General features: G+C 45.3%; 1 protein-coding gene across 1 annotated transcript in view; it reads left to right on the top strand.

Moving 5' to 3' along the window:
* LOC109522769 (hemicentin-2) overlaps positions 1–737 on the top strand; it is a 12,856-nt gene extending 12,119 nt beyond the window's left edge. Inside the window, exon 7 of the mRNA XM_019881553.1 lies at positions 481–737. Within this exon, the coding sequence (XP_019737112.1) occupies positions 481–574 (94 nt within the window). The 3' untranslated portion in view covers positions 575–737. The remainder of the gene's footprint in view (positions 1–480) is intronic.
* Positions 738–12,872: the final 12,135 nt, after the last annotated feature.

The raw sequence follows: 12,872 nt of genomic DNA, 5'->3' as shown, positions 1-12,872 counted from the left end.
TATATATAAAATTCTTCTTATTTTTTTTTTCGACACAAGGAGTCACACCTTTTAAATACTGTCAAAACAACAGTCATTATTTAACAAAAAAATGAACCCAAATTATTGGAGTGTATTATACAGGGGCCTTAATAAGAAATTTTTCACTTTGTGTAGCCCTTAACCAGCACCTTGGCAGTACCTAGGGGTGATTTAAAAAAAAAAAAAAAAAAAAAAAAAGAATAGACTCAGTGATTTCTAGTTCCCACAGAAAGCAACTCAATATGCTTCATTTATTCATTTCATTTTTGTGGTAGTGGCGGCGTATCATACACAGTTGCGTGTTATCGCAGGATTTTAAGGGAATGTTACAAGTTTGAGAAACACAGACAAGCAAGTTCTCTGGAGTACTTGGAGCCTCCTGATGGTGTCCACCTGTCTTTTTATTTTTTTTTTTTTTTTTTTTTTTTTTTTTTTTTTTTTTTTTTTGGGCTTCCGTAGTGATGACAGATCCCAGACCAATCCCATCTACAAGGACAGCAAAGAAGCTCTCCACTCCAGCTGCGGAGACAAACAGCCTCTCGTCTCCGTGTGATGCCCGCGGCCGGGAAGATGGAGTGCGCGGCCAGAGAGTGACGGATGATGTCAGGTGGCTACTTAAGAGCCACTCTGATGGTTATCGATGATGAGCGGCCGAGCGAGCGAGGCTCTATGGATGGCCAAAATCAAAAGAAGTACCTATCAAAAAAAAAAAAAAATCTGAGAAAGTGTGAGTGATTGCTTTGCGGGAGCTTGCGCGAGGACAAAAGGCGGGCAATCTTCTTCCGATTTATTCAGCGGCATGGAAGGTGATGAGCTATCCACTTTTAACATTGTTAGCTGCTTCTGGGCTGTAGGCACTCGAAAATCTCACTTTTGACACCGTTTCCAATGGCAAGCTAATGTCAAGGCTTGTTGATTTGCGCCTGATGTCTTCATGTGGTTCCCATGACAGCATTTAGCGCTTTCCCAGCAGCTTTGTACGACCTCTGCGCTTGTGGTTTGTTGATTTCATGAAAATATATTTTACAGGCCGCCCACAGCCGCAGCCTGCGCATATTAGAGTGCATTATGAATAATAATCAGCATAAATGTACAATCAGTGGGAGTCCACACACATGTGGCGAAGCACTTTTGAAGGCATAAACACTTGGAAGTGTAATACCATTAGGACTCGGAGTAAAGGGAATTTTGCTTGATTTTAACTTCAATAGTTGTAAAAGATCTAGAGAGACCATATAAATAAGATTCTTTTTAGATTGATTTGTTTTATAGTTGTACCGCTCTGACATTCTTGAACCCTTTCATGCACCTTGTAAGCTGATAACATGGTAAGCTGTCCACTGGAGTAACCGCTGTCCCTGAAAGGGTTAAACACGTTTTATATGTATTAACACACCACTTTTTACCAAAAACTAATTGCAAGCATAAAATAATTTTATTTGTCTTTAAGACCCCCTTTTTTATGCACATTGTAAATGTATTCCAACACAAAAAAACCACATTGCAAACATAAAATCTTTATTAAAAGAAATACTTTACTTATTGTTTCGGTTGCTGGTCCCTCTCTGTGGAAGGACCTCCCACTGAACGTTCGGCAAGGCCCCTCGCTACCCATCTATAAAACTCGTCTTAAAACTCATTTTTATTCTTTGACTTTTGACTCAGCGTGAGACGTGATTTTTAGTTTGACCGTTTTTGTGCTTTCTACTGTCTTTGTTATTCATTTAGTGTTTTGTTTCGTGTTGTATGAATTATTTTTGCTCCATGTACAGCACTGTGTGTACAGCGGTGGTTGTTTTAAAGTGCTTCAGAAATACGGTTGAGTAGTGTCAGCATTGGATACGTGCATGTGCCTTTAAGAGGCGGGGCATGCTGGGGGGGCGGCTCCTGTGTTTCTCTCTTTCGGGGTTCAATAAAGAGCTAAAAAAAATTGCATCTGCTGCTCTCACTACCACATTTGAAAATATTTATTTATTATTACGACAATTATTATTTTATTATTGCTTTTTGGTATTGAAACTGTGATAAATAATTCAGTCCAAGTAACCTAATTTTATTCTTCCAAGTGTAAAAGTTAAGCCAGTAATTGAAATGCAGAGTATGTCTCTTGTCAGTGTGTTTGTTATCTGGTTCACGGATGACTTAAATCATTAACAATGGAACACCTAAATGGGGGAAAAATATTTAATAACTGACAATCAGCAAAACATAACAGATGGACCTACCTTAACTAATTAACTCATGGTAGTGCTAGTCGTAGAGCACCACTTTTCAATTTATTTATTTATTTTTTTGTCCATCCGTTAGTGAGCTAGTTAGATAGCAGGCAACTTCCTGATTCTAGCTAGTTATCTTGTTGGCTTTTTAACTAACAAACCAACCAGTGGTTGTACTATTTGCGCAGCACCACTTTTTAGTTTGCGTTTTCATCCATTAGTTAGCAGCCTACTTCCTGATTCTAGCTTGTTATCTCGTTAGCTATCCAACTAACTAACCGGTGGTTGTACTATTTGCGGAGCACCACTTTTTTGTTTGCGTTTTCATCCATTAGTTAGGCTACTTCTTGATTCTAACTATGACTGACTGACTGCACGGCCCACTAACTAGTGCTGTGGTTAAACACTATGCCAAACTTCAAAAATTAATAGCCCTGGCAGCGTGTCACTCAAAAGTGAGCATTATTTTTGCACAGGCAGAATTGCTCCTCGGGCTCACGTATTGGATGTCATTAGATGTGTGCGCAAGTGTAGCTAATCGAAAGTCACACATAAATACTCAGTGCAAATAACACTTTGTCTAAAAGTCAGGTACCCTTGAAAATGCGCCCATTTATTAGGTGTGCAAGGCAGCTCCAGTAAATGAGGTTTGTTGTAATTCTCCCCCTCCTCCCGAAAAATAATCGTCATGGACCACAAGTTCATCCTTTCTAATTTTCCACGAAGCCTTCGCCGTTGTCGGCTCTTACGAACGTGAGCGTGCTCGCGGTACGGATCGTTTCATCATGCTTGTCGGCTGAAGTTATGTTTGGGCTTTTATGCACTTTTATTATCTGTGCGCGGCTGACCGCAGGCCGCCGTTAATAAACGGGGCGAAGTGGCAGTTTAACAGTGACACTTCATTAACGGCCCGTGTGTCCGCGCACCGCCGGGATAATGTTATTAAACTGATTATTCAAGCGCCCGCTGAGCAACGCTGAATGTTTTACACACTGTATACGTATCTCCACTCAAACTATACAGACTTATTGGAGCTTCACACCTCGGGGAAAGGGGGGGGGGGGTGCGCGGAGAAAGTCTTCAAGAAGTTGTATATCTGAAGCGACCCGTGGAATTCAGCTATGCGGGTGCACAAGGCTTCAACTGTGCACCGGCAGAAATAAACGTGATTATTTCGCTTGTTATGTGGCGCAGCACAACTTGCAGCTACGATGCGGTGCTGTATCATGACCGTTTCACCTTCGTGGTGCCCTGTGGATGAACCTGTAGACAATAGCTTCAGGATAGAATACATTAATGTATAGGATTTTAAAAAAAAAAATGTTCTTGACTACTGTAAAATTTTATAACCAGATGGAATTAGTGGATGTTTATTCTTGGAAAAAAAAAAGTAAATGGAAATATGATTACAGTGTGAAATGATGTACTTATTTTCATCAAGATTAGTCTACGAAAGAGTGTTGGATTCAAACTGAAAAGAGAAAATTGTAATAATATTATTTTGTATTTACTCTCGTTAAACTGACGTTTTTTTCCCATATTATTCCCCACCCCCAGCGATTTTTTGGGGGGCGGAGGATAGGGACCAGGCCAGCCCACGAACAGCGAAAATCTACGTAGCAAAGAAAGGAAAATACATCTGCATCAGCATCACCGGTGAGTACCATGGACGCGCTCGGTGTCAAAACTGGCACGTCTTCATTTTCGTGCTGAGGCAAGTCAAGTAGTAATTTGCAATGCTGGGGGTTTTCCATTACACACATCCGACGCACCTAATAATTTGGTGACAGAAAATCATCCTGGTCAACTTTGCATCTTCCACCCGTGGAGGCCTAGTAGCTTTTCGAGTCGATTCCTGCTTCCGCAATGTCAAAGACAAGCGGGGGAATAAGTGGAGCTGCTTTAATTGGCCGGGCTGTGCTCACTCCCACGACGGTGCAAACGCCTAATTCTACCCGCATACGTCGACGAAAATACAAGAAGAAAGAAAACTCTTCCCACGCGCCAAGTTAGAATTGTGCCTTGGGCTCGGCTTACGCTCAGCATGAAAATCGGGCCCAAAGTTGAAACTGTGTTTCGTGCTTGAGGTCCCTCAAGTCCCCACTGAAGGCCGAAGTCCAAAACTCGCTGCTCACCAAACTGTGCATGAAGTTACAGTGACTTAAAGTAATGTTGAAAACACTGCACTGTTTACAGTTTCAACCTCTTGTTTGAATGTTCGTCATGATGATGATTCTTGGAAATTATTATTATTAGTTTTTTTTTTGTGTGTGTGTGTACTTTTAGTTTGAGAAGGACTGCTGCGGGCTAAGAGGAACGCCAAAAAGGTTTCCTGGGTTGACTGGCGAGATGACATCATCGAGGCTTGCTGGGCCCCTGGCTAAGTAGCCCCCTTTCCAAAGCGTTTTTGCCAAATGGAGCCCCGTCAGGAGACGCGATGGCTCGTGCAACGGCGAGGCCGCGGCTGCCAAAGCTCGCCGCCGTCACGCTCGCTTTGTTTTGTGCGCGTACACCGCATATGCCGTGTCGCACGGCAGGGAATGAAGGAAGAGGAGTTTAGTGCGCACAAGCAGGTGTTTGCCGCTCATTACTCTCTGACAATGACCCATCTGCTGCCGGGACGCTGTTGGCGGGCGGGCGGGCGGGGTGGGGGGGAAGACTCCCTGTCAAAAAGGGAACAAACACTCACCGAGAGGATGATATATTTTTTTTTGGGGGGGGGGGTTGAGATGGCGGATGTTGCCGTTGCTGATATGAAAAAAATTCACAAGCGCGGAGCTCTCTCGAGGGTTCCACTTAAGGAGCTTAAGGATTAATCGCAACGCTAATTGAGGGCCACTCGAAACAGGCTGACTTTTTCCCCTTTGTGTTCGATATGAAGTTTGAAGCCATCTGCGCAATAGGTCAAGAGGTACAGGATTCAAATCTGCAACCCCCCCTCTTGCACCGTTATGTTCTTCCTGGCCAGGAAGTGTCAGATGCTCAGGCCATTGCGAGCAGGAACGAGTTGTCCTGCCACGACGCTCGCGTCTTCTCACACACACATTGAACGGAGCAAATGCCATTGGATGTTTTATGGACATGCCTGCCTGATCGTCTCGCTCACATCGAAGGGGAAAAGGTCATGATCTGTGTTTTGGGATATTTGCATCGTTGTGGAGTATTTGTTAGTTTTGTTTCATGTTTTGTCTTGTTTCCCTCTTTCTTGTTCATGTGCTGTCAACTCAGTTATTTTTTTGTTTTTGTTTCTACCCGTTCTTGTTCATGTGATCGTGTGATGTGGACCGAGTAAACGGAGCTTCGAACTCGATGCTGGTGGGGGTGTGACTTTCAGTTTGTCCCATTCGTGCTCAACACGAGCTAATTCAAGCAATAATTCAAGATACTACTTCATATTGAAACCTTGCTTTGATATGTTTTATATTTATATGGGGATAAACGGTTCAGAAAATGAATTAAGGTTCTGATTGCGTCGCAAACCGAGTCGTAAATCGAGGATTCTGTGACTGGACAAGTTGAAGGAACTGAGAGCTGACGCTATCCACAAAGTTGCCCGTGGAGGGCGCCAAAGATACAACTTTGAAAAATACCGCGTTACAAATTACAGTATTAGTTTAAAAAAAAAAACATACTAGACATAAAAAAATAACCTACGACCAAAAAAGACAAATATTGTTTTTACTACCGACCGCCACTTTGTTCTGAAGCTCTTAATTGGCTCTGAGACCATATGGGTCAGGACCGTGACGTCACTGTTGACTTCTTCCAAGTCCTGTGCACTTTTAATGCGCAGCATATAAAGACAAATAACCTCAAGCGCCAATAATCTGTTTCACTCCCACCGCGCGCTTTATGCGTATTAGCAATAAATTTCTCATTTGCACCTCCTAGCATTAACATCGGGCGATCAATCACGTTATGGAGAGGAAAGGGGTCGGCGGCATTGATTCCAAATTTATTCCCCCACCTCCCGGCGGGCTCCTTCCTCTGCCTGGCGTTGTGATCAAAAGTTAGCACCAGGAAAAACCGGCCCGAGCCGTCAGCCGGTCCCGCTCGCTCTCCCTCCTGGCTCGTTGACACTCCGGCGGAGAGAAAGTGGGCGTGGGCGTGCGGAACCGCACCAAAAAGACGCACGCGGACGCGCGCGCGCAACGTAGGCACGCACACACCGCGAGTGCGCGCCAGCCCAGCCGGAGCGAGCGCGTGTTCCCGGTGCGAGTGAGTGACTGAGTGAGTCCACCAACGTCCTGCAAAAAGCCAACAGGAATTACGACCACTCACCGCCGGGGGGAAAAAAAAAGAAGAGGAGGAGGAAGAAGAGAGGAATACTCGACCATGGCGCTGGCGTCCGTGTGGAAGTACCGCGTCCCCTTCGTCGCCATCGCCGTGATCTGCCTGGCGCACACCGGTAAGACGCTGCTTGCTTTTTCCCTTTTTCTGTTCCGCGTGCAAGTTTGCGTTGAGGGAGTTGGCGCAACCTGCGCGGGCTGCCAACCGCACTCGACTTGTTTTGCGCTTCTTGTGTGTCGCTACTCGGACTCCGCCAACGCACCGAGAAGGAAAACAAAAAGTGAAAAGGTGGCGGTTCCATTCCCAACGCGCCGACGGTTTCGCTTGACGTTGGAGCGACCAGAAGTGTGCAGCTGGTTCCGGGCTCGCGTTGATTGCTTGCTTGTGCGTGTAAGGAAGACAACAGAACCGTTTCGATTTTGGTGAAAGACTCCGATCAATTAGGCACGCTCAGCTCCGGCTGGATTTGCAGTTTTTGCATTTGGTTTTTTTTTTTGCATTTCTGGGACAGTGGTTCGCTTTTATGACAAGTCTGCCTTGCAGGTGAGCGGTGTCAGGTTGGAATATTTTGCCTTTGCGGAGTTTGCGAGTTGCACACACATATTTTGAGAGGGGGCGGGGAGGGGGGGGTAAAAACTATTTTCTTAACGCTATTCGCTCATTAAATCGGCAGCCTTTGCATGAAAAGGAAGACAACGCAGAGGGCGTTCTCGGTTTACGTAGATCCCGACATACGATTTAAGACGTTTAGATATTGCTGTACTTAGTTTTAAAGTACAAATGCAATGACAAAAAAAAAGAAAAAAATCCCGTTTGCTACAACATATGCAAAATTAGGGAGGGACGGAATGCATGTGATGTAAATTGCATTAAAAAAAAATCTCACTTTATCCTGCCGACAGTTACAGAAAAAAAACATGTAACTAAATTAGTTCAATTATCTTTTTTTTTTTTTTTAAAAGAGCTTATTTCTTTTGACGTTTATTTGGTATTGGAGTAATCCAAAAATATATATAAAAAAAGAAATCAAATGAGTTACTATCCAAATTACATAATCTTATGTCCCTGAGTACATTTTTGAACTCGTTACTGCATGGGAAGAGATTTTCAAGCAGCTCACCCAACGCTGTGGAGGGATTTCCATTTCTTATGCGCACATCCCAGGAAGACAACAAGGTGGGCAGAAGAGGGTTGGGAGGGTGGGGGGGTTGTTTAGACCGGAATTTTGCGTGAAAATATCTTGTTGGGGTTTGCCCCCCGCCCCATGCTTGTGTGGCTTTTCTAGGGGTTGTTACAAATCAATGAATGGACTTGCAAAAGCCGTTTGCTTTCACAGTATGCTTCAGGTTATTGTCCATCTGCGCTGTCAAGCGCCATCTAGTGTGTATTTGTCACATCATCTATTCCGTAAATGCAAGGGAAGCAGGGTGATGATGTCCCAGCAATTATGACCCAAGCAAAAAGAAGCCCAATTGAGAAATGAAGTGCTGTTATTTTGCTTGGCAACACATTTCAAACGGGCTTCGTTAGCAGTTAATACTTGCGTGTCTTCAAGGAATGGATATGTCCAGGAAATATTTGCAGTTGCTCCAAATTGTGTACCTGATGGAGGCGAAAAAAAAAAAAGTACGCAACCACATGTCAGTCTACCGGACGACGGATCGGTCTTTGCGATCGATTTGTCGAAGAGACTGTTCACGCGCCTCGGTGAGTGCTGCTGTTTTTGCTTAGCAACCGACCGAGCAAGAGCGTCAGTGTGTAAATGACCCATTTTTCTTTCGTGCTGGGATAAAAGGGGGGCTTTTATAAGAGGCGTGTGTTTGTTTTTCGTAAGTGGCTGATGCACGCGGTCACGATTTGGGGAAAATTGGGTGCGACTGAACTAAAATGTCTGCACCTGATGTTTGGTTTTCCCCTGCTAGGCTGGTTAAAGGTGCCGGGGTTGCTTCTTTTTCCAAACTGCTGTGATGCTGTTGTCACGCAGGTGGGAGACCCGCACCGCTCCGACATCAGCCGCTCTGATGCCAAGCTCACCCTATTATAGCTTGTGCATTGATTGATCCCCTCCTGTGTGTGTGTGTGTGAGACCCCAGGAGCGACACAGTGAAGATTTATATGCATGAGCTCGGAGGCGTTTATGCCTCATGCAAAAAAGGTGTATGTGTGTATGTTTGTGTGGGCACATCCTTATGAAATTGCCCGCGCGTTGCATTTAAATGCGGCCCGCGTCGCTTACAGTGGCGTCTTCTTCGCGTGAGCTCCGGGCAACCTCTGCTTGCTGATCACTGTCATTAATCTAGCCGCTGACAGTGGCCAGGAGAGAACACTGGAGGGGGGTGGTGTTGGGGTGTGTGGGGGGGGGGGATGGAAAGGATTGGCCCGGTAGGTCTGACAGTCACGGAAGAGCCATAAAAGTGAGCTCTATGTGAAGCATATGCATTTATATTGTACGGGAAAGGCTCTATTTGTGGGAGGAAATCAGCGGAAGCGATCCTGAGGAGAGACGGCGGGCGTTTTGATTACGGCAGCTGCGAGGCGGACGCACGGATGGGCCGCCATCGACGGACTGGAGCGTGTGCGCGCCCCACAATGTTTTTTACTGACACCCGGAGGGAGTGGAAATGCAATGAAATGAGCATGTTGGGTTTTCAACAACCAAGGCCCGGCAGCCGTCGCCGTTCTGTTCACATATATGTGTTAAAAAAGAGAGAGAAAAAAAAAATTCCTTCAGTTCGTTGCATCAAAAGAAGCATGTCCCATAACAACGGTGCTGAAGGGGACTTACGGTATTATGGAAATGCGCTTTTTAATTGGTTGTATACAAATAGTTTGGTCTCCGGAGCGTTTGGCTACCCATCAAGTGTGAAATGAATCTGCCAAGTAATTCTTTTGAAAATGCCTCTTTGAGCGAGCCGTTTGACTCCGTAGCAAGGCTGGGTGAAGATCCAGAGCCATTTTCGAGCAATAGCTGGAATCTGATTGCCGGACGCGCTTGCAATTAAATAAATAAAGATTTTAATATTTTTCTTTCTCCCATTTTTTTTTTTTTTTTTTGGAATTTATTTTTTTCTGTTCAAAAACAACCAAATCCAGTAATGGGTATCAATTACTGTCCTGTGAATAGCCGCAAGACATGGTGACAAAGCACTCCTCTTGTCAAAGGGAAACTCCTGAAATTACTCAAACATGGTTCCTTGGCATCCAGATGCCAGAAAATGGCGCCAAAGCAATTGCTTATTCCATTTGCGTGCAGCAGAACAGCTAAATGCCGATGCACCACGTTTACTTTGGAAACGTGCAGTTGTCCGGTATGTCAATTTTGATTCACCCAAAGGCATCGATTGATGCCGTAGTCGATTAAAAAAATCATCTTTCAGTCAGTTGTGTCGAATGAGCCGTTGCAATGACAATGGCAGGAGGACGTTTTGTGACAGAAAGGGACCGAAATTTTCACACCCCGCGACTGAAATAAGTGCCCCCGACTCCACCTCCTCTGCTGGCCCAGTATTAATAACTCCCCCCCCCCCCCCGCCCAAATCCACATCTGTATTCCTCCGCCATTTCATGCCTCCATTAGCAACTTGGCTTATTGCATTCCGCATTAAATCACCTCCATTTGTTTGTTTGAATGCAGGCAATGTGAACCATTCGTTTTGGGGGTGCCTCCCCCCACCCCCAACACCCGCCCCGTGTCATTATGTTTGGACCTCTCTTGGGCACTCTGCTGAGATTGGAATACCAATTACGTATGGCGGAAGCACCGTGTCCCCATGCATGCGCTCATGCAAAAATATGGAGAAATTGAAGCATGCACATGGAATATCGGCAGTCATTTCTTCACTGCGTTCACTTACTTAACTGCAGATGGGGGGGGCATCTATCGGGGGGGGGGGCACTTTTATTTTATTTATTTATTTATTTTTGGTATTATGATATTGCAATTCAGGTCAGGTCCAGTGAAACAGATTACTTCCTGATTCATTTCCCCTCGCATCGGCGACCTTTTCACATAACATATTTTTTTGTGTGTGGGGGGGGATGGGAGTGGGGGGCAGAAATGCCATCCTTGAAAATACCAGAAACCACAACAGTTTCGCAGTACCATTCCTGAACACACACACACACACACACACACACACACACACACACACACACACACACACACACACACACACACACACAAAGTTGTTGCATGTGACGGCGAGAGGAAACTGATATAAAATCAACAAATATACTCGGGTTGGGCTCACGCGGTTTGTTACCATGGCGACTGACTTGGAGTTTCTCTGAACTGTCTGTCTGAGCGCGGGGAACTCATTGACGTGCGATGACAAACAATGTTCGCTTCACCCAAGAGACAATTTATCTGCTGCTGTTTTGGTTAGCAACCCAGTCCAAATGGGACCTCCGGTTTCATCACCGGTTTGGATTGCCGTGCGGTTAATTGGCGCGCAGCGTTGATGAAAGTTATTTGAGAAAATACGTCGTGTTGAGGAACACGCTCGGATGCATTTCCTTTGGTGTCACGGCGGAGCGCTTACACCGCCGTTTGTCAGAGGCGTCGGCGCCGCCTCCGATGATTGTCGGATTGCATCGGCCCAGTTCAAAATTGCCTTTCCCTTCGCTTTGCCGCTACTTCGCCCGCTGCCTTTTGTTCCCCGGCAGACTGCGGCGAGAGCCAAGGTTTATCCTTTGATCCAAACCTTGAAGGGATAATTCGCCCACAAATAAACTTGTCAACAATTTAATTAGAATGTGCGGGTGCTTCTCAGGCCGTGAGTCGCCACTGGCCCGCCGCTTGCTAGTTCAAGGCAGCGACTTGATGCCGTTACTCCATAGGAATATGCGATTGTCTTCTTCTCCTGAGCCAAATTGGAGCATATTCTCTCTCGAGTGTCCGAAGAAAGATTCTCCTGATTGCTTATGCTGAAGTGCTGGCTGTTTGAGGAGCAATTTTTTCTGAACAGATCTGAAAGATTCGGAGTGATTATCGATGGTGTGTTAAGAATGATGATATTAAAAATCCTGAGTGATTAGTGTTAGCCTTCGTGTTCGAAATGAAGGCTTTTTATATCTGACTGATCTGGAAGATCCTGCCCGATTATCTTGTGGAGCGAGATTTGTGAAGGCTGTTATTTGCTTTTCGCGGAGTACAAACGGAAATATTAAACCTGTGCAATCGTTACGATAAGTCAACACTAAGTTTGGTCCGACCTTGGTATGACGAGATCAAATTAAATCAGACGCTCGCTTGAATGTTAAAAATCGGTGTGCCAGCATGTCAGTCCACTCAATAGAACCCACACCGTCGGAGAAGTTGACCTTTTTGGAAGTACGCACGCCTCGATCGACCGGTGACGTGTGAAAGCGTCCTGACAGGTTAACCCCACAAGATCCCCATCAACAAATTGGAGCGTTTTGCGAATCGGCCAAAGTCATGACTTGAGAGAGTCTCGCAGCTCATTGTGGGATGGCTTTTATTTCCCCCCGTGAGGATTTTATGGCTCTATTACTCAGACGAGGCTCGAGTTCCTCACTGCGGCATTTAGTGGCGCTGATGTTTTTCTGGGATTCTCTCCTAATCTGCCCCCGTAGCGTCCGATGTGATTTGTAATTGTTTTTGCAGCGCTTGTCCCATTGATAAGAGCGTTGTCATCCCCCATGCGAGGGCATCGCAAGACTGGATGAGACGCAGCGGGGGCGTAAAGCCGCTCGTGCGAGATGCTGTGAAACAACAAAAACGGCGGGAACGGACGTGAATGTTTTCCAATTTTAACCACTTCTTTTCACAGTGGAAGTCACGGAAATGGAATGAAGCTGTTCCAATTCACATTTCTGACCAGAGTGAGTGCGCTTGTTGCCATTTAAAATTAAGCGTGTGTTTATCCGAAACTGACAGCTCTTCAAAATGTTTTTTTTTTTTTTTAAAGGTTATTGTCAGCGGCGTTTTGCTGAGCTGAACACTTCCTTCCATCTTTCATTTCTGGTTCAACCGTTATCTCCGGTCATCTCTCATGAGGCAGATGTTTTAAATTCCAATGCAGTCGCCTTAAAAAGTCCTCAAAGTCTTCAGTGTGGTTTTCCTTACCACAGACACCTTCGAGGTCCACCTTCGAGATCTTCAACTTTTGGTGGGAAGTTGCAACTGTTTGCAAGCTAAAATTCGATTTATGAGTTTGTTTCAATTACTTTGCCATTTCAGTGAATCTATTTAAAGTACGCTGATGCCCTCCCATTTGGGCAAGGTGAGCCACGCTCACTTTGAGATGTGAATCGAGCGGGACAGTGAACGCACAAACGCGTGCGGTGTTTTCTTGGCGAACAGCACGTTGCCAGTGCAACAGC

Source organism: Hippocampus comes, unplaced genomic scaffold (assembly GCF_001891065.2).
Source record: "Hippocampus comes isolate QL1 unplaced genomic scaffold, H_comes_QL1_v1.1 scaffold227, whole genome shotgun sequence".
NCBI lineage: Eukaryota > Metazoa > Chordata > Actinopteri > Syngnathiformes > Syngnathidae > Hippocampus > Hippocampus comes.
The sequence above is the reverse complement of the archived record's forward strand: the minus strand, read 5'-3'. Positions and strand labels throughout refer to the sequence as shown.